Below are 21,247 nucleotides of genomic sequence, written 5' to 3'. Positions count from 1 at the left end.
TGTTGCGCTGGCTGCGGCGGATGCTGTTTCCTCTTTTCAGAGTCGCAGTTACAGTGTCTTCTAACGGGGAGTCTGGTTGGGTGTCATCTCCCTCTGGGACCATGTCCTCATCTGCAACACTGTGGTCATGCTCTGCAGAAGAGGCACGCAATATTTCACAATGCATACGTTGGTAATCTATTGACTCTGTGGTCTTTAACAATGAATATCTTTTTAGAAACTTTTCACTTTCAGTTTGCATTACTGTATGTTTAATCTTGTGGCCATGTATGCATAATACTTTTTTGATACTTCCTTTAACATAAAATTGGCACTTTCATCACATTGTATTAAAATTAACAAAAGGTATTAATTGCATTGATACCTTATTGTAGCTTGCTATTTAACAGAATTGCTTCATACAAAGAGACATTGATAGTATTTTAATAGCATACGTAGCTCAAACAGTTTACAATTTAGATCAGGCAGGCAGACAGACTTTACACTGTGACAGAATGATTTAATTACCTGACGCAGTAGTGACGGAATTTTTATTATTACTCTGCTCTTTGGCGTACGTGTCCAAAAATTCGGAAAAGGCGCCTTTGCTAGCACGGAGGCTGCTGTAAGATCCAACCTCAGAAACCACTCCGTCGACCAGGACTACAATTTCATCCACATGAGGCAGGAAGCTCACTCCGTGAGTCACTAGAACACGTGTCTAAAAAATAAAAATAAAACACACACAGGGTTTCAGCACTTGAGTCATAATGAAACTAGAAAATACAATACTGTATAAACAATTGCAATGGCTTTCAATACACTATCTCCGGTTCATGATAAAGTATAACGGTTTATGTACGACTATGTATTACTTTTTCATGATGTAAAATTATTGCTCCTGCACGAGTCAGACATCACAGATGACAAACAATGGGTTGTTTTGGCAAAAGAGATGCATGCACAGACCTTGTTTTTGAGTATTCCATTAGGTCCAATCACTTTGTCAAAAATGTGCTTCCCCACATGAGAGTCTACAGCAGACAAGGGGTCATCCAGCAGATAAATATCAGCCTGACTGTAGGCTGCCCTGGCCACGCTCACGCGCTGCTTCTGACCCCCTGACAAGTTGATGCCCTATCACAAAAGAAAGAAAGAACAATAGAGCAATTATTTTAAATTGTCACTTTTTTATGTGATGCCATACTGAGTTTTTGTGTACTTAGCCTATTTAAAAGCCTCTACAAATATGTAACCAAGTCAAGAGTTGCAATCTCAGTGAACACACATCGAATGATTACACAGAACATGCCCAAACAAGAAAAACAACAAACATTTTTTTTTTGTATTCGTTATTCTCTTACTTTCTCCCCAATCTCAGTCATGTCACCCCCAGGGAGAAGCTCTAGATCTGGAGCCAGGGCACAGGCTTGGATCACCTCCTGATATCGCTTCTCCTCAAGGGGAGAGCCAAACATTATGTTATCTCTCAGAGTGGCATTTTGGATCCATGCTTGCTGTGGCACAAAGGCAAGTGAACCCTGGAAAGAAGATAGAATGAATGGTTCAAATAATTTACAAATATCTGACTCCATTGTTTATGTGATTCTCTCAGAGGTTTCTTCATAACTTCTTGTTAAATATGAAACGTCGTCAACTCAGCATGTACAGGGATTTGTTCATTTATTTGGTGCCTCACGTTTAAAAAAAAGTAATAAAAAAAGAAGAAAAAAAAAAGATGAATTTAGCTAGACTACAATGGTAATAATTTCTACCCCCCCAAAAAATAGAATATGTAACCTGGATGTTGATGAAGCCTTTGGTGCTATGCATTTCTCCCAGAATGGCTGACATCAGGGAGGACTTGCCCGTACCAACAGCTCCCACGACTGCGACCAACCGACCCGGTTTGATGTCCAAACTCACACTGGAATATAAACACAAGATGAGAAAGTTCATTTAGAAGTACAGGAATAAGGTATTATGGATGTGTTGTGGATGTTTTTAATGCACTTGTACTTTTTAAGTTGGGGCTCGCCATCTTTTTCCCAAGAAAAGGAACCATCACAAACATTAACAGCAGAACCTAAAAGACACATAAGATCGATATAATGTACACATGCCTAGAATATACTGATTCTTATAAAAGCATGAACATACAGAAGCTGGGGTCATGGCGCACTACATCACTTTCAAGGTCTTCGCCACCTAAAAACTTCTCAAGACGCTTTCTGGACACCATTGTCTACATTGCAAAAAGACAAAATGAAACTTTTAAAATAGATGGATTATGTCTGAATGTGTCATGTCATGTGACTTTGTGTCCTTACTTGCACAATGCCAGCAATGAGCATGGGTAGCATAGCCAGAGGGAATCGAAGAATGTTGAAGAGAGAGATAGAAGTGAACGCCTTTTCAGCAGTCAACACGTTATCTGGACTCACAACTACAAACACAGCAAAGGTGGCCAAAGACACCTGGTACACAGACAGACAGTGTGTGAAAACTTTAAACAATATTCATTTGTTCCTCTGCTCATATGTGGCGCATTGACAGAACCGACCAGAGCTGGAGCACAACTGAAAATGAATGTGGAGACAGATGTGAGGTAGGCAAACTTCTTCATGACGTTTAGTTCTTGACCTCTGATGCCTTGAACCTGAGCTTGAAAGGATGGCTCCCACGCATACAACTTCAGAATCTAACAGGAGAACAAGAGGGAATGATAAAGTATGCCTCTCAGGAACTGCTTTATATAATCCAAAAATATATTTACAATAATAAACATTTGTTTGATTCTGGCTTTTTTCCCCCCAGAAATCTAATATGGTCTCCAGGGGATTTTATAAAAAACTGAAAGGTTTCCTATCCCCTCAAGTACAAAGAAAACTTTGACTTCTTCGATTAAGCAATGCCACATGTGGTGGTCGCACAAAAGAAGGTCCTCCGGGTTAAGATTCTCTGAACCTCAGAAGGTTTTGATCTAGGGATCTGACAATCTACCTATTGTTTTATTTTTCATGCTTATTTTTCCTTGCTACAGTTTCTTCCTGCCGTTGGCCAGTTTCCAGATCTTTGCGGTGATTTCTGCCTTTTAAAAAGCATATAGAACCCCAGTGTACACTTATGTCCCTTGTGCACAAAAATGTCTGCGCCTCAATATACTAATTGTTTTTTGCTCGTCATTGATTGCTTCAGTTGACTGCCTCAGAGAGAGAGTGATCATAAAAGGGTTATTTTTGTAAGTCCATGAATTCACTGACGACAGAAGCTCACCTTCATCCCATTGAGTATTTCATTCATGATTTTCAGCCGCTTGTCCTTGAATTTCATGTTCTCAATCTAAAAGGAAATCATGTCAGTCAGCGAGGAAAGTAGTTTAGGTACGAAAACAACTGAAACAAAATATGAGTGTTTATAACCTGGAATTTTCTAGCCTTGGTGGCCAGCAGACCATTAATTGGCACCATGAGAACCATGACTAGAAGTCCAGCCAATACAGAAGGTCCGAGCTCCTGCCACAGGAACACAATAGCCAGGACGATTTGCAAGGGGCAGGACCACAGCAGGTGGATAAAGTTTGTGACGTCATTGAAGCGCTGGGCATCAGCAGACATCAGGTTCACCGTTTCGCCAACCGTGGACTCTTTACGTGTGTCATTTGACACCACCAGTGCCTTGAGGAAAATGTGTACATAGTGTAGATCATAAGATAGCTGTAACACATTAAACAGAACAAAATCGATACTACTCACCCCAAAAATTTGAGCTATTCGGAAAGTTCAGGATGAACCTAAAATGTACTTTAAACCTTACAAGTCAACTCAATTTGACCATTTCAGTACTTGTTGCACAAGTTTGAAGACGCCAAGAACGAACATGGATGGAATAGTACATTTCCTTGTTCAATTAGAATTGGTTTTGAAACAGTCCTATGATATAAGATATTGTGAGATTTTCACTGTTTCCCTGGTATTTTAGTTTCATCCTGAAATTTTCCCTAAAAGCTGAAGGCCCCAAGCTCTTGGTAAGCAGTGCTTTCTCACAGACTCCACAATCTCCATTTTGTGATTTACCTTTTTGTAAACGGCAGCCATGATAGCAGTCCGAACCTTCATTCCCAGCACAAAGCAGCGCTGGAAGTACTGTTGCAGGAAGAGAGACTGCAGGAGGGCCACTAACAAAAGCAGCACTGCATAAAGATAACCTTCCCATGCATAACTGCTTTTGTCTTGAGTGAAACTGATCATCAACCTGGGAAGATACAGATGCATAGTGACATATGCATCACAATGACCCCAAAAAGTGTTGGGTAAGTTACTTGCAAAATAATAATAATAATAAAAAAACTCTAGTCACGTTACTGCCATCTAAATGTAATAACAATATTACATTCATTTTGGTCCAATTTTACTTACTTTAGCAGCTGTGGACTGACGAAAGCGAGAAGGTCCTGCAGAAGTTTAAAGAAGGCTGACTCAAGCAAGACTCCTTTAAATGTCTTGTAAATGGTGGGTATGAGCCACGAGGTGGGATAGTTTTCTTCCTCCTCCTTTTTCTTGGTTTTTTTAGCTTTTTTCTCCTCTTTCTTGCCTCTCGCCCCCTAAAGAAAATAATGGTACTGACTCACAAAACAATGAATGTGGCTGCATGCACAAGATCAATAAATGAAATCAATTTCGAGTACAAGAAAAATCGACAATGTCAGGGTACTGTGCATAATTTTTCTCACCATCATCAACACGTCCTGACTAACGCCTTTCCCCAGGCCACTGGAGAGTCCATTTTGAAATGCTTCATTATGGGATTTCTTGTTTTGTTTCTTGGCCAGCTTTTTGTGGTAGCGATGCCGAGCTGCAGCAAATTCTGTCTGCATGAAGTGCTGAAAGTGCTGGCTGATGTAACCCGTGGAATCCTCATCATTCAGGGCCCACATGTCCTCCTGAACCAGAGGCTGTCTGTACCCTTTAATCGCCATACTGGGGAGTGCAAGGCAGGATAGTTATTTATGATAATACCCGTACTAACATTTCCTAAAATAGTGGGTTGGGGAATTTGTTTATCTGAAGTAAGGTGTTTAATGTGACAGGCCTTTGTGTGTACTGTATTGAAAACCAGTTGCCTGCTTGTGAGTAATTTAATTTTAAGGGGACAGAAGAAGGGAAAAGTCAGGTGTCTATTTGAGGTAAGGCATTCATTTTTTAAGCGCTAATGATTCATTTAGGCTTGGCATCCAGACGGAGTTAAATTAGTTTTCTGAGATGAGGTCCTTTCTTAAATGTATTCCTTTTTTTTTTCTTTTTTTTTATAAATATGTTTTAGTCCTCTAATAGAGAAATAATTAGTGGAATATATGGTCATTGGATAATTGCTAAAAGAACATATCACATTTTCACCTAGGACGTTTGCACATTAATGTAGTGTAATATTTTGCTTGCTTATGCAGGATTACCTATTAAACCAGTTGAATGTGATTCTGTTCAAAAATGGTGCACCTGCCTCTGGATTCTGTTAAGGAGAGAAAGGTTTAGTGTGCGCAAGGCAAAAAAAGGTGGGAAATACAAACATTTCACCCGTCATTTACCTTTTTCACAACCTCCCTGACTTCTGGAGAGATGTCTGCCAAACCTGATAGGATGAGTGCTATCACTTCCAGGCCAAATGAGATGCAGACAAGGCAGAATCGAGGAAGGTCAACAACCTCTCCCTGGCGGTTAATATGGAGTTTGATAACAGGGTTTGACCAACAATGACATTGATGATGTGTAATTCCTATACAGCAGTCAATTCGTACCTGCCTGAGCGCCTCTCGTATGATGGTCTGCAGAGGAAAAACATCACACAGAACCGCGACGAACCAAAAGAGGAAGAGAGTGGCGGAATCTATTGATCCTCTTCGTCTTAATCCTTCTTGGCAGAGCAGTACCATGACCTGAAAAAAAAAAAAAAAGAGGACAGAATGTAAGCACGCGTCATCTCTCCAAGGCAAAAGCCACCGGTGGGCAACATTTACTAAACTTACCCATGATGCAGCATAAATGATGGAGTTGGTATAGTACACAGGAGGATTCTTTTCTGGTGCAGGTGTCTCTTGGCTCGGACCAAAGTCCTCTCCTAAAGTGATGGCCAGGCCTGCTATTGCGGTAAGCAATAGCAGGGAAGCCACAACCTGGGGCCAGGGAAGAAAATCATATTTAAAACAACAATAATACATACAGCTCTTCTTCCTTTGCACATTCGTTTGCACAGACTTTCCCAGTGTAGTCATTCTTTTTTGTGATATTATTATTATTATTATTATTATGTAGTGTACAGAATTAGTACTAGTAGTGACGTTTTTCAACAAAGACAGAAGAAAAGAAAATATGTTCCAAGAGCATTAAAATTAAGTGAGCAAAATATCAAATTATTGGGGAAAAACGCATACATTTTCTGTATCTGTAATTAATTTACTATCTTTGCATCTTCACATTCATTTTAACATTTACTTACCATATATACACTAAGATAAATTGCTTTTAACGCATACCATAAAATAAGTAAAATGACAACACATTATTTTCTTTAGGCTACTGGATTAATAATTTGTAGGTTTTCTTTTGCTACAGCATTGTGGAAACCCATCTCTCTTTTTTTTGATTGGTTTATTAAACATATAAACATAGACAAACATAAAACACATTACAAGTATAAAATATAAGTTGAAGTAAAAAAGAGAAAAACAAGAATAGGAAGAAAGAAAATAATTTACTTGTTCAAAAGGGAGTAGGAAGAAGTTATGTTTTGACTTATTTCAATAGATACCATAATAGGTTAATAGATTTCAATGAAAGAAAATGTATAAATCTTCATTACATCTGGACTGGTGTTTTTATTTGAAAGGAATGAATGTGAGTTATATTACCTGTTTGCAGATGTAGAGTTTGGACATGTATTTGGTGTCTTTTGTTCTGCAGAGAGCCAGCAGGTGCCAGGGGGCACAGAGCCACAGGAAGCCCAATGGGATCCACACCAGCACTGTCCGCTCCACACATACTGGCAGATCTGGATCCTCTCTCTCCACATATGAAGAGTTCTGCAGCATAATATGAATACAAATGAGCTACTGTATCAACTGAAAGGCCAAAACCCTGGACATGTGTTATTAAAAACCTAGCACAAAGAAAATAATGAGATGTTTCCAATTAAGTGGTTAGTCATATTGCAGCCAGGTTGGTATTGCAAATGAGAATCTGTTCTCAATTGCCTTACCTGGATAAATAAAAGGTTAACTAAATTACAGCACAGGGACAGGCAAAACATCCTTATTTGTGACTTGCATTTAATGAAAAGTTGAAAAAAATCAATCTGAAAAAAGTTAATCATTTTACAGGGATTTAGTAAAAAGAAAAAAGGAAAAAAAAAAGGATTAAGCAATACAGAACATTTTCAAGAAAAAAAGTTTTGGGGGCTAAGTAACAAATATGTCTAAACAATATTTGAGACATTGCAATATTCTCGCTTCCCACGAGTCATCAGGCATGATGAGTCATTGCTTACTTAACAGCATTTATTGTCTTGTCACATGTTTTCTGAGGTTAACATCAAAGCCCAAAAGTGCACAGAAAAAAAAACAAGTCATCATTGAATAGTTATTTGTTTTATGTGTATGTAATTTCACTTTAATTTGATTATGAACAGTCTGACTTCAGCTAATTTGCTATAATGAATGTGGTGATTCACATATAAAATGACAACAATGGTTATACTGTACATATAAACACACTTCTGGAAAATAGGTTTTATTACCAAGTTTGCCACTAATCACTGAAAATGAAGTGGAACATCGAAAGTTCAGCATTTCATAGGAACAGGTGTTATGTAATTGATCGTTTTGCCAATGTTTCCAATTTCCAATTCTATGGTTATCATCATACATTTCCTTAATGCCAACAATGGCATCATAAAAACGTTCCAGCATGCTGGTTCAAATCCAACAGGAAATGTACATTTTAAGTAACATTTTAATTAACGTCACTATCACAAAAAAAGCCAAAGAAAATATTTAAGTGGAGTTAACATGCTTATTGAGCTAGTCTCACAAGATATTATGCATTATATTTATCCAGCCAAAGTTTCCTGTCTTTTAAGGCTTCCTTTTCCATATTGTACCCCTTTTTATTGGTTTAACTCTGAAGGTTTCTTTGTAGATGTTTTGATGATATGAACAAGACAATTAATCAATTGTAAGTACATTGTTTCCCATAGATTTTAAATCTATTTGGGTGGGTGGACTCCGGTGGGGCAGATGGGAGGGGGTTGCAGGGGAGATGGGTCTCAGTCCTGTTACTACGTCTCCTGTAGCCTCACGATCACAAGTGAATGACGACGAACTAACGTTACATGCGGTATATCCTGTAGTGACACTTTTTTTTTCTTTTTAAATAAGATTTTTAATTTAAAAAATTGAAAACTTCTTGGGTGGTGGCCAATTTACTTGGGTGGCCCGCCCAAGTATTAACATGGTGTGGGAAACACCGAAGTAAACACGAAGCTGTTGTGCAAAATTCAGCCAGTCACACTCACCCAGAAGACAGAACCGCAGTACTCCTCTAAGACGGCAGCGCACATGGTCCTCGCGGAGGGATGCCCTCGGGCGAACCTTAGAAGACCGGTCAACTTTTGACGCCTATGCACCTCGGGCTCCACTCAAGAGCTCCTCACTCTCCACTTTCCGCCCACGGGATGACAATAGCAGGATATGACGCCTGTGGGACTTTGAGCCATGAGTCTTTTAAAACTGAAGGAAAAACAAGTGCACACAAAAAGTGACGAGAACAGATTCACGACACGGATGATTCAGTGAGATGATTACCCTCCATACACACAAGAAGCCCTCATGACAAATGACACAACTAAAGCATTGCAGTCATTGAGTGAATCCAGCTCGAACCAGCCAACCCATGGACACTCCTCCATTCACAAATGTGTCTAAAGTTCAACTGATCATAGAGACAACTGCATAAAAAGAGTAAAAAAGAGAGTGGATAAGAGAGGGCGAAAGGGACATGTCTCTGCATGAAAGAGTGCAAAGCTTTCCCCCCAAAATGGAATGTGTTTGAGGGAAAGGGTGGGGGAATGAGCTCATTTAAGCCCCCCTTTTCCTGTTGTCCTTCCCACCTCTCTGCACGGCAAAAACATTTTAGGAACTGTCGTCACATCAGATTAAACTCAAGAGGGCATGCAATCAAACTCACTTCTTAACGGTTGCAGAAAGCCTGTAAATAAAGATGAGAGAGGGGTTTGAATGGTTTTCAATATTCACGTTCTATGCAAAGATTAAAACAAGATTTATTACTTTTTTTAAATGAGCGAAATGAAATAGTTGTGGTAGTATACACATTATTTTCTTTTGTAGCCATGTTTTTCCATGTGGTTATTTTCATGGTAATGGAACACAGATGTCTTACTGTGTGTGTCCGTCTGTTTTGGAGAGGACAACTTCAAAACAAATCCTAACCACTATATAACCCACATGTGATGCCATCATAAATATGAACACAACTCGGGAGTTACTGTGCAAAAAAAATGAACCTGCCTGGGATGGACCTGAGGTTAATGATTATGCATTTGATAACGCCACATGGCCCACAATTTCGCTGACTCATGATGCATGTGCAGGCCTCAATGGACACGTGAAGCAAAAATCAAAGTCCACAATAATATAATAAACACAGTTCTATAAATGATAGCTATCAGGTTCCGTCAATGGCTGATTGGCTGTGTAGCAAGCAAAGCAAACAATGTATGAGATGTGTCATTTATAATCAGGCGGACGTAAACAGCAGCTTGTACAGAATAAAGGAACAATCTACTACTACTGTATAATTAAGATTAAATGCAACAGTAGGCCTAAGGTGAAAGTAGAACATTCCTGAACATAGGATCAATTAGAGCAGTTTGGAAACGAGTGCAAACATTAAAAGGATTCAAAGTAATCATAATGTTGAGATGGTAACTAAGTAGCTCTTCATACAAAAGATTATTTTGGTCTTTTTTTCTTTTTTTTATGATGCTAAATAACATTACTTGTACTAACTGTTGAATAAGCGTATATTAAGTAGCCCACAATATTATGTAAATATAGTAGAATGTTGAACTGAGAGTAATGAACAGCTGTCATTGTTGTTTAACATTTACAAAGCTAATGTACAAACCCAATTACAAAAATGTTGGGACACTATACAAATTGTGAATAAAAACAATGCAATTATGTGGAAGCCAAATTTCAATATTTTGTTCAGAATAAAACATAGATGACAGGTCAAAAGTTTAAACTGAGAAAACGTATAATTTTAAGGGGAAAATATGTTGATTGTAAATTTTATGGTGCCAACAAATCTAAAAAAAAGTTGGGATAGGTAGCAATAAGAGGCTGGAAAAGTCAATTGCACTTATAAAAAAAACAGCTGGAAGACCAGTTACCACTAATGAGGTCCATTGGCAACTTGATTGGAGCATAAAAAGAGCTTCCTGGAGTGGCAGTGTCTCTCAGAAGCGAAGATGGGTAGAGAATCACCAATTCCTCCAATGTTGCGCAGAAAGATAGTGGAGAAATATCAGAAAGGTGTTTACCAGCGAAAAATTTCAAAAACGTTGAAGTAATCATCATCTACAGTGCATAACATCATCTAAAGATTCAGAGAATCTGGAACAATCTCTGTGTGTAAGGGTCAAGACCGAAAAATCATACTGGATGCCCATGATCTTCGGGCCCTTAAACGGAACTCCACTGCAAACAGGAATGCTTACTGTAAGAGAAATCACAGAAAGGGCTCAGCTATACTTCAAGAAAACATTGTGGGTGCGTAGGAAAAGGATCTGGGTATTGAAATGGCCAGCCTGCAGTCCACTTCTTTCATTTATAGAGCACATTTGGCTCATTATAAAGGGGAAGGTGCAACAAAGAAAGCCCAAGGCAGTTGAACAGTTAGAGAGACGCGTGTTAGACAAGAATGGGACAACATTCCTATTTCTAAACTTGTCTCCTCGATCCCCAGACGTTTGCAGACTGTTGTAAGAAGGAGAGAGGATGCCTCACAGTGGTGAAAATGGCCTTGTCCTAACTTTTTTGAGATTTGTTGACACCATGGAATTTAAAATCAACATAGTTTTCCCTTTAAATTATACATTTTCTCAGTTTAAACGTTTGACCTGTTCTCTATGTTCTATTCTGAATAAAATATTCAAATTTGGCACTTCCACATAATTGCATTCAGTTTTTATTTACAATTTGTATAGTGTCCCAACTTTTTGGGAAATGGGTTTGTAATACTCAAGCCATTTCATGCTTAAATGAATACAACAATAACGACAACATTTAAACAGTAATTGTATTTTTGCTCTGCTTTGAGTCATTTCATTTGAACCAATCAGTTACATCGCTATGGAAAACAAGTCCATAACAGTCTATAATGGTTCACAAATGATGTCATTGGACTGCAATGCTCAGGATAGTATACAAATTTCATTGGTTTATCATTCATGGTACTGTCAACTTTTACAATGAATTATATAGCTGAGCTCACCTGTAAAACCTTGGGCGTTACTGGTGACGTGCCCTTGAGCAACTGATGGAATTGAGTGAAAAGTGCCATGTTCAGGAAATGTGTTTTTGAACAATATTTGATTGAAATAAAACACATTTTCATCACAACTGCAAGACATAATGTAATTATCATGTATTGGTACTCTGTGTCAGTGGATACTCTAAATTTACTCGTACGCGGTCTGAAAAAAAAATGGTATTGCTAAATCCCCATACACTGTTTTTTAGTGTTGTACCGATACCAAACAGATAGGCCCCGATACTGCATTAAAACAGTGGTATCAGCATCGGCAAGTACTAACAAGTAACATGCCGATACCATTATTCGCGACGCTAATATAGGACTTTGGATGCAGCATCTTGTGTCTTGCTTGTGCACGACATTCACTGATGTGTGACGTGTTCACTGCATGCCAAGCCAAGCCTTGAATGTTCTGAACTAATGGCAGGGCAACTTTTTCATGTTGAAAAAAACAAAACAAAAAAAAATCGTTACGATATCTGCATCGGCCGATACTGCAAAACTGGGTATCGGTATATAAAGTTGTTTTTTTTGTAATTTGCTCTAATATTAAAATAAAATAAAATAAATAAATGTTCAACAAACGGTGTTACATAGCATAGCAACTTTAATTGAAATTTGAAAAATATACAGTCCCATGATTTTTATCATGGGAAATACAATTAGAAGATCATTTTGATGTCACCTTCCAACAAAAGCAAAGTTCTGTAAATATGTATTTTTTCCTCATACAAAAAACACAAATGAAACATGGGAATCACTGACACAATATACAACTGCCCTCAAAATGCAAAGTTGCATGCTTATGAATTTTCATTTAGCAAAACAATCTTTTAGATGAAAATTACACAAGAAAGTGGCAAAAAATATATATTTCCGTCACTCTCTGTTTCTGGAACTTGCTTTGGCAATACAAATTTAAATAACTTGGGAGGTATTGATTTAGTAATCAGTCATGACTGCCTAGTTTCAATTCATAGGGTATTTTTGGCTATTGCATTAAAAGTGCGTACTTTGCTCACATCTGCCACCTTCAGGCTGTACTCGGGCGCTGTGAGAGAAGCTCCCATTGTCACGCTGCTGTTCCTGCAGAGCAGAAGAAACATAACATTTGTTAAAACTGTCAGTATAAACCTGATAGTACTACATTAGTAAAATGATCAGTGAAAAAAAAAAAACAATCATCCCACTCTGGCCTCATCAAATGCCTCTAATTACATTTGTAAGAAACCACCATGCCCGAGGAAGAACAACCAATCTGAGGCAGGCGGCGTGTCCGACGAGGTATTTACCTCATTGCATGTCAACCGCGGCCTAGTGCTGGCCTGTTAATTTAGCCATCAGGAACTTTTGCTTAAATGTTTGGAATATCTACCTTTGGAAAATAAAACAAAGTGTCCAACCCTGGTTCTTAACAACTGGGCATAAGACTAGGGGGTTTGTTTATTTTGTGACGTTAGGCTAAAATAAACCCTTGTTTATAACTGCACCACCCAACCCACCCCAGCCTTTAACTGAAGATAAATACAAACATACCTGAATTTCATGGCAGAATCTCTGTTGGAACGAGCAGAGCAGTGGAACTCTTGAGCGCCAGATCCCTCTAAAATTCTTTGTAGATTTCTCTCTGTGATGCCTCCACCTGTATATTACAAAGATTCAATATTACACTTGGTTTGAATTATTATAATTTTTTTACTTATATGAGCTATTTACACTAGAAAAAAAACACACCAACCTGGCATGATGGTAATTCTACCTTTAGCCTGGAGAATCAGAGAGTCACAAATGAAAATACAATTATGGTTAACGTTAAGCATTAACAGTACAGAATTTCACCATCAATTTTATAACAACAAAAATAGTACGAATGGTCCTCTTAGCAAGCATCAAACTCCATTTTGCTATTGCTATTGATTAATTGCCTGAATTTAGCTGTGTGATAGTACATATTGTAAAAAAATATATATATAATAATATAGAGTTCAATGCATTATAATTATTAATGTTAATTATTATTAGTATTATTAACCAGTGAGTCAGTTTTTGAGGTTCGACTTCATATGAATTCATGCGTACTTGCTCTACAAGACGCTTAATGAGCGGAAGACCCTCCAATGCAGAGCTGTCGCAGCCACTGGTCAGCACGCGCTGGAAACCTAACGACACCAGCGTCTCCAGGGCAACCGCTGCATCGTGGACCATGTCAAAAGCTGGAGAATGCAAAAAAATATATACGGTCAATCAATATTTGATTATTGTCGAGGCATCATGATCCCTAATGAAAAATGTGGTCTAAATACTGACAGTTGAAATGAGCACTTAAGTACAGTACCTCGGTGGAAGGTGACAGGTAAAGGACGAGCAGCAGCTGGAAAGGAAAAAAATTAATTGGAATATTAAAAGGTCCTAACCCCAAACCCTGTGACTGTGCGGCAACCAGTCCAGGGTATACCCTAGCTCTCGCCCCAAATTTAGCTAGGACAGGCTCCAGCTCACCCGCGCCTCAAGACATGCAGATAGATAGATACTCATAAAATAATGTATAATAAATTATACGATACTGTAAATACAGGCTTACACTACCCAGAAACTCCATACAGAGCTCCGCATCCACCCGTCCATCTTCCGTCAAAGCTCCCAGCACAAATCCGTCAGCCCCGTGGCTCTTCATCACCTCCATATCTTTCCTCATCACCTCCACTTCCCAGTCTGAGTAAAGGAAGTCGCCGCCACGAGGACGAATCATTACATAGACTGGGATTTTGGCACATCTTTTGACAATTTGCAGCAGGCCTGTAAATAGATTAATAAGCACATCTACTGGTCAAATGAAGATTGGACATCTCAATAGAATGTCCTTACCAAGACTGGGGGTGAGCCCTCCTTCCATAAGACTGCAACACAGCTCAAGCCGGCCAGCACCTGTCAAAAGAAGACACAAATCAGGAGGTACACAACACGCCAATCAATTCATTCTCTGTACAGCTTATTGTCAGGTTGAAACGTCGTTACGTTCAGCCAACAGTTTACGCTACCACGATACTTACAGTTTTTCATTTCATTGTAGTGCACCCATCAGTTTTTCCAATTACAAATATTGACTGTAATTCTGAGTATAATACTGCGTTAGTTTTAGATTACGGTGCGTTCCACTTCCGACTTGCGCAGATGTTTGAGTTAGGTCGCCGTCATAGGAACCGAACGCCGTCGTAACGCGGGGACCTCTGCAATGTTATGCTCTCAGTTCATGTCGTATATTGTCTGATTTTATTTTATCTATACGTTCAAGTGGACCTGCTCCAAGTACTGTAGTCCAGTTTCCAAAAAATGCCATATGATTGTTGCTCACCTACAAGTGGTAGAAGCACACTACTACAAACCTCCTCGCTCCGCATTTACGGCAGACTCCACGGAGTCCACACAGACCTCCAAAAGAAAGCCCTCCGCCATAATGACTATCTGGACAGACAAGGACACAAAGAGACTCTCGTTAATTTCTTACCTCTAGTACGGAAACTCATGTATAAAAGCTACCTGTCAAGTGGACATTTTAATATTGTAGTTGATTGTAGAGCGGTGTGTAGCTAACACTCACTACTAGTTAGCTTTTTCCGGCACGTTCATTTTATTGTACATGGTTGGGCGGGTGGGCGTATGTTAAAGGCTTCAGCAAAAGCCGCTCTTGTGGCGTACGCTACAATACAAAACAAAGAGCCCCGACAGCAAGGATTTCGTAAAAAAGAAAGAAAAAAAGAAGCAAATAAAAAAAATTTGTAACACTGGATAATTTTCGCATAGCTTTCTCTCAAATGCGTATTCATTAAAGAAAAACCAACCAACCTTTTGTTGACGTCAGGGGTTCGGAGTTGAAAGTTCAAGTCGGCGTTTTGCAACACGGTCGTTTAAATGCTGTCATAACAACGTCAACTGTGGCATGCTTGTTCTTTGGTAGACATAAGGAGGGAAATCATGTTACTAGCTTCGATAAGGACAACGTTATTAAATGGCTGCAGACGAGCCGGGGGAGGAATTCAAAACAGTAACGTAAGTATGGTACATATAAGCTAACTGCTAGTCTAGTTAGTTAGCTGGGAATTGTGGAAAAATTTCAAATCCTATGTATGAGAAATTACAGTTTAAAATACTTGACATCAGTCATATTGTTTTGTCCTGGGCTGGCCAAATTTGATTTAACGCCATACGTCATCATAATATTTTATAATTCTTGTATACTGTACATGCTAATAATCATTTGTGTGGGGGAAAATTGTTTACACATAAACCCAAGACAGCCTAAGTCTAACACAAATAGTTTTTCTGTGTTATGGACAGGGTGCACAGTTACGACAGTGGCTGGCGAGAAGGGGCCAGAGCACCATCACAGCTGAGGCAGGGGCTCCATCCTCTACATCAGCAGTGGTCAATGTCCCCAATTCAGCCACAAACAGGATCGTAGGTCGTTGGTTACTTGGCTGCAGCGGTCTTGTTGTTGGAGCTATTGTCCTTGGTGGCGTGACACGGTAAAAACAACGTACATGCTTGTCATCTGTGTGTGTCTAGTTTATGTGATTTGATTAATAAGTTGTATCAATTAGACTAACCGAGTCCGGTCTGTCCATGGTTGACTGGCATCTGGTGCGAGAGATGAAACCCCCACAGTCGCAGGCAGAATGGGAGGCAGAGTTTTCCAAATACCAGCAGTTTCCCGAATTCAAGATGTAAGATTATGTTTTCTGTTCTTTGACACATTTTTTTTAAGTCATTTAATTTGACGTGATGCAGTTTCAATGATGAGTACGTACTGTACATGTTATGGTATGTGCCTTCATTAAATACAATTCCTTGCTGTCATGTCAATAAATGTTTCCGTAGTTTATATCCGAGCTTTGAAAAGTACAAGAGATCATAAAATGTGGCTGCTTTGCTTCAAACCATTTGTTCCACTTTGGAGGTTCCACAAACACGTGGCATATTTTTGTCCTCCCAGAATGAACCACAACATGACTCTGCCGGAGTTTAAGTTCATCTTCTACATGGAGTGGGGTCATCGTATGTGGGGTAGGCTGGTGGGACTGGCCTATATCCTCCCCACTGTGTACTTCTGGAGGAAAGGCTACTTCACTCGCTCCATGAAGGGAAAAGTGCTTGGGCTTTGTGGATTTGTATTTTTTCAGGTCAGTTGCACGTCATGCAATCATTTACTTTAAGAGACATGTTCACATAAATTGTGTGTGTGTGTGTTTCTTTTAACAGGGCTTGTTGGGTTGGTACATGGTCAAAAGTGGTCTGGAGGAAAAGCCTGAGTCACATGACATCCCGCGGGTTAGTCAGTATCGTCTAAGCGCTCACCTTGGTTCTGCCTTACTCCTTTACTGTGCTAGTCTCTGGACCGGCCTTACACTACTGCTGCCCACCCACAAGGTAATGCTTTATATACATCCACAATGCCACGTTTATTTTTTTATTAACTGACTGTTTTTTGCCCTGCTTCAGAAATTGGCGGAAACCAAACACCTCATACAGCTTCGGAGGTTTGCCAAGGGAACAGGTGGACTCGTTTTCCTCACAGCTCTTTCAGGTCAGCTTTGGAGAGCAGTGCTTTTTTTTTCTTCTTCTTCTTTGATTTTAGTTGAAAGTTAAAAAGATCCAGTTCAAGAACATTTCTTCAAGCTCAAGTGTGAAACATCAAAGTATAAATTGCATAGTTATTAATAGTAATTCAGTACCAAATATTTTGTTCAGCTGACAAAAAAAATACAGTTCATTATCATTCATCATCGCCCCCCCCCCTCTCACACACACATACACACAAGAGTTGTAAATATTATAGTTATGTTTAGCATTAATGGTGGAATTTTTTTTTAAAGCATGGTTGAGGTCCAAACTGCATGACTTCAAGACCACTTGAACTGAGACGTTCCACCGTACTTGACTAAATCACTATTACTGTTTGCAGGGGCTTTTGTCGCCGGTTTGGATGCCGGTCTGGTGTATAACTCCTTCCCTAAAATGGGAGAACAATGGGTTCCTGATGACCTGCTGGCTTTCTCTCCCACCCTCAAGAACTTCTTTGAGAACCCCACAACAGTGCAGTTTGACCACAGGATTTTTGTATGTCACACTACTCACGTCGAGGATATTAAGTCTGCCTGCTTCCCTAATAAAATGTTGATCTCCCTTTTCTCCAGGCAATCTCTTCTTTGACAGCCATCACTGGGATGTATCTGTTCTCCAGGAGGATGGTGCTGCCCAGAAGAGCTAAGCTAGCAATCAGCCTCCTCACAGCAATGGCATACGGACAGGTAGGCTCGCACACAGCAAGTCAGTCACACGAGAAAGTTTTCATCTGTGGCCTCGCTCCACAGGTTGCACTGGGAATTAGCACCCTCTTGCTGTACGTGCCCACTCCGCTGGCAGCGACTCACCAGTCTGGATCTGTGGCGCTACTCTCGCTGGCCATTTGGGTTCTGGCCGAGCTCCGTAAGATGCCCAAATAATGATGGATAGACACATTTGGACACATCAGGGACTAGCCACTTCTAAGGCCTGGGAAAATCACAGGTTTCTTTTAAAATAAGGCACTCAAGCAAACAAATAAGATGGAACCTCTACGAACACAATCTACACCTATTTCTTCAAGTGTCTGGAAGTTAGGTTTAAACCAGGGGATCGTATTTCCTCAAATAGCGGCTGTCCATCTTCATTTATGTCAGGCATGTCACCCACAAATACGTTCAATTGTACATCTATCTTTTCCCATCAGGAAAAAAGCTAACTAAGTTAATCATCTCAGTTCATCGATGCTGTTGATCGACAGCTTAATGGCTGAGCGTGTTTGAAGTCCATTGATAACATGTAATGTAATGGATATATTAATTTGTTTTAAACTCAGAGAAACATATTTAGAAAATAATGTAATTAAATGAAATTGACAAAAAAAGTGGGTGTTTGCTGACACTATTTGAGGAAATAAGGCATCAAGACAGCATTTTGTGTCACAGCTACACAATTTCTCATTTGCAGCTCAAAAGACTGGATTTAAGACGGATTTTTTGTTTATGAACTCACTTCCACATGATTTGAATCCAATTATGAAAATATATTTATGTCTTCATGACTAAACTGCCAGTTCGCTGAGCAAGATGTGGCTCTCGAAAATATCACTGTATGAAATGTATATTTAAATCATAAATTACTTTCTGACAAAGATAATAAATTATGGATAGATTGCTTTATTCCTTGTTATTTTCAATAAATGTACAGTCTGAAAACAACTGGAATCCAGTTTGCATAGTAACTGAATTTTATTGTCTGTACAAAATATACATATTTAGAATAAGTAACTATTTAGAGGTGCTCTAACAAAAGTGGATACAACAGACTAGTAGATTTATTTATTCTAGACAAAGTACATGCGGAGGATGGACAGCTTTGACTTGTGGGAGTTGACGAGGGGCAAGGGCCAATCAGAGCCAAACCACTGGTTGGAAAAATATGAAAATGAATGTTAAAAGGTTGGAAATGCATGTTTGGATACAAGATTCCACTTGGATTTGTGTCCTCACTCACAAAAGTGATCATTATTGCTGTCACAACTTGTACATTTGTACACCACTTTTAATTTTCTTGTGCACTTGGATGAAATATATTTTTTAAATTATGAATACATAAATGGGTTGGTTAAAAAAAAAAGATAAAAATATCACAGTAGATCACATAACCTCGTCCTCGTGTCTCTACTGGTCCTTGCCAATTACCAACCGCCGTCTTTCTTCCTGCACAGATGTAGGCGAAATGGGTCTCCTCTCATGAATTTTTTCTTTGGTGTTCCAGAGAAAATTGGGGCAAGATGGGGGAGGGGAGGTAGATGTAAAAAAAATAATAATAATGATTTTGAGGTTTTTCTCTCATTCACTAATTAAACAATACATACTTTTTTTTTGACTCACAATGTGGCCTAATTGATGGGTTTTCAAAGTGTGGGACAGAGTATTTCATAATTTGCTTTTAAGACAGGTTTATGAAATGTACAGTGGAACCTCCATTTAAAAACAAAATTTCCTCATTGGAAATTTTAAAGCGACAGCGTGTAGAATTCTTCAATGTTCTTTAATTTAAAAAACCCACTATTAATTTCAATAGTATGAATTTTTTTTTATATCACAACAATGTACATTATTTTCATATCATTGTAGGTCTAGTCATCGCTAATTATATTTCATAGGCCGTGCCACTCCTTTCAGGAAGCTGACATGTTTCGCCGCCATCTTTCTACTACGGATAATCAAAGGAGAAGTAGTTATTGGTGCTAGGGTTATGATGTGTTGATGTGTTTGTTGCATTCTATTAGTTCACCACTAGATGGTACTAAATTCTTCACACTGTATTCTTTAGATCTATAATTCATCCTGTGAACAAAATCAAACTTTTTATTCACTACATAAACAATATTTTCTAATACATTCATATGGTGTCGTAGGAGTATAAAGTTACATTTTGTGAAAAATACATACGCAACAGAGGAAACAGGAATGTGTTTGCAGAGTGTCATTGACAATTTCAATATATTGCAGACACTGATGATGGTTTTGTTGAAATTTAAGGCATATTTGTCCTAATCTTATTGTTCTTGTTAACTCTTTCCTACCACTTTTGTGGTGTTTGACTTTGGAGGTTCCACTGCATTTTATAATTTTTTTCTTTCTCAAACTGGTGCGCCTCTCTTGAAGTCCTTCAATCTGCCTCACACTCTGAAAACCTGCTAATTTGATTTATTTTGTTTTAAAGACCCTGTTATAATCACATGATCACAAGTTCACAAACACGGCCTGCAGTCTATTAGACTCTCCACAAATGTTTCATTAAAGGCTAGAACCACTCGGGTGGTCTGTTAACTATGGCGTATGATAGTCAGCAGACACCTACAGCTAAGACAATAATAGTTTGGAAGGCCAGGACTCATTCAAGCGGAATCCCACGAATGGAGAAGGGTGTTGTTCCCAGTCCAATCCCCCGTATAGGCAAGATGGAGACGTCACGGTCATTCCTGTTGCACATGCACTTTTGCACAAGGGGTGAGGCACCTGTGGATGACCGGGACACGGCAGACGGACAAGCGGACTTTGGAGCGTCTGTAAGTAACGTCATCGTCGAATATAAGTGACATCATCATGCGATACTGAAATCAGTTCCATCTCCCGGGAATGTCGCACTACCTCTCGCCCGGAGTTTGTGCGTCTGATTCCTTTTTGTTTCACAGCGGCTCCACATGCACCAAGTCAGTGGTGAGGGTTGAGTGGGAGGGGCAGCATCCTCACTTGGAATGCCACAAGAGAAGAAGTGGGAATAGAAGTGGTTGGGTTGGGAATTGGGTTTGTGGTAGTGTCCGTGAGCCTGCTGCTTGCCTTCTTTTCCCTGTGTTCCTCCACGCTGCCTGATGAGGAGTGGACTTCCACGGTTGCTTCACCAGAGGAACTCAACACACACACGCACTCACTCACACACACGCACACACTCCCTCTTTCAACCCTGATTCCTTTTACCCCTCCAACCCTGGGACCAGCACCCTTCCTGATCTTTAGATGACATTGTCAAACAGCTGCATGGACTGCATGATGTTCTCATCCTGAGGACAGAAGACATTTTTTGGGATGAAG

The 21,247-nt window shown here is 39.3% G+C and overlaps 4 protein-coding genes across 15 annotated transcripts in view; 1 reads left to right on the top strand and 3 right to left on the bottom strand.

Annotated features, from left to right (window-relative positions):
- Positions 1–9,072, bottom strand: part of abcc2 (ATP binding cassette subfamily C member 2) — a 15,463-nt gene extending 6,391 nt beyond the window's left edge. Inside the window, exons 1-21 of one of the 2 annotated variants that reach the window (XM_086092502.1) lie at positions 8,834–9,072; positions 8,545–8,726; positions 6,884–7,054; positions 6,002–6,148; positions 5,774–5,911; positions 5,564–5,686; positions 5,432–5,487; positions 4,712–4,958; positions 4,398–4,582; positions 4,056–4,233; positions 3,402–3,656; positions 3,256–3,321; positions 2,543–2,680; positions 2,310–2,456; positions 2,140–2,224; positions 1,999–2,065; positions 1,780–1,906; positions 1,344–1,520; positions 949–1,116; positions 508–700; positions 1–132 (exon numbers count right to left, since the gene is read on the bottom strand). The exon at positions 1–132 is cut by the window's left edge and continues 4 nt beyond it. In XM_086092502.1, coding sequence (XP_085948628.1) covers positions 1–132; positions 508–700; positions 949–1,116; positions 1,344–1,520; positions 1,780–1,906; positions 1,999–2,065; positions 2,140–2,224; positions 2,310–2,456; positions 2,543–2,680; positions 3,256–3,321; positions 3,402–3,656; positions 4,056–4,233; positions 4,398–4,582; positions 4,712–4,958; positions 5,432–5,487; positions 5,564–5,686; positions 5,774–5,911; positions 6,002–6,148; positions 6,884–7,054; positions 8,545–8,589 — 2,845 coding nt within the window. In that variant the 5' untranslated portion in view covers positions 8,590–8,726; positions 8,834–9,072. Of the gene's footprint in view, positions 133–507; positions 701–948; positions 1,117–1,343; positions 1,521–1,779; positions 1,907–1,998; positions 2,066–2,139; positions 2,225–2,309; positions 2,457–2,542; positions 2,681–3,255; positions 3,322–3,401; positions 3,657–4,055; positions 4,234–4,397; positions 4,583–4,711; positions 4,959–5,431; positions 5,488–5,563; positions 5,687–5,773; positions 5,912–6,001; positions 6,149–6,883; positions 7,055–8,544 lie in introns of both variants that reach the window. The other variant, XM_086092501.1, reaches the window with a different exon arrangement.
- A 3,105-nt stretch (positions 9,073–12,177) lies between these two features.
- Positions 12,178–15,371, bottom strand: cutc (cutC copper transporter homolog (E. coli)). Of its 6 annotated transcripts, none has more exons than XM_086092334.1 (9): positions 15,126–15,371; positions 14,941–15,050; positions 14,454–14,513; positions 14,175–14,408; positions 13,924–13,959; positions 13,668–13,801; positions 13,327–13,354; positions 13,125–13,230; positions 12,178–12,674 (listed from the first exon to the last, which is right to left on the bottom strand). In XM_086092334.1, exons 2-9 carry the CDS (start codon positions 14,984–14,986, stop codon positions 12,563–12,565), a joined length of 756 nt encoding a protein of 251 aa, XP_085948460.1. In that variant the 5' UTR covers positions 14,987–15,050; positions 15,126–15,371; the 3' UTR covers positions 12,178–12,562. The 6 variants fall into 6 exon arrangements, with proteins under 6 accessions (XP_085948460.1, XP_085948463.1, XP_085948458.1 ...); XM_086092337.1 differs by having other exon boundaries at positions 14,175–14,300; XM_086092332.1 differs by having other exon boundaries at positions 14,972–15,050; positions 15,126–15,363.
- Positions 15,342–18,875, top strand: cox15 (cytochrome c oxidase assembly factor COX15). The gene is made up of 9 exons (XM_086092331.1): positions 15,342–15,635; positions 15,924–16,111; positions 16,187–16,309; positions 16,579–16,765; positions 16,845–17,012; positions 17,085–17,169; positions 17,548–17,702; positions 17,780–17,893; positions 17,957–18,875. Exons 1-9 carry the CDS (start codon positions 15,561–15,563, stop codon positions 18,086–18,088), a joined length of 1,227 nt encoding a protein of 408 aa, XP_085948457.1. The 5' UTR covers positions 15,342–15,560; the 3' UTR covers positions 18,089–18,875.
- Positions 18,806–21,247, bottom strand: part of LOC147164079 (A-type potassium channel modulatory protein KCNIP2) — a 123,211-nt gene continuing 120,769 nt past the window's right edge. For all 6 annotated transcript variants that reach the window (XM_086092338.1, XM_086092343.1, XM_086092344.1 and 3 more), the window contains one exon: positions 18,806–21,216. In XM_086092338.1, coding sequence (XP_085948464.1) covers positions 21,169–21,216 — 48 coding nt within the window. In that variant the 3' untranslated portion in view covers positions 18,806–21,168. The remainder of the gene's footprint in view (positions 21,217–21,247) is intronic.

The sequence above is a fragment of the Leptonotus elevatus genome, chromosome 13 (assembly GCF_054856555.1).
Source record: "Leptonotus elevatus isolate MCC_2025b chromosome 13, RoL_Lele_1.0, whole genome shotgun sequence".
Taxonomy (NCBI): Eukaryota; Metazoa; Chordata; class Actinopteri; order Syngnathiformes; family Syngnathidae; genus Leptonotus; species Leptonotus elevatus.
This window is presented reverse-complemented; position numbering and strand designations above follow the sequence as displayed.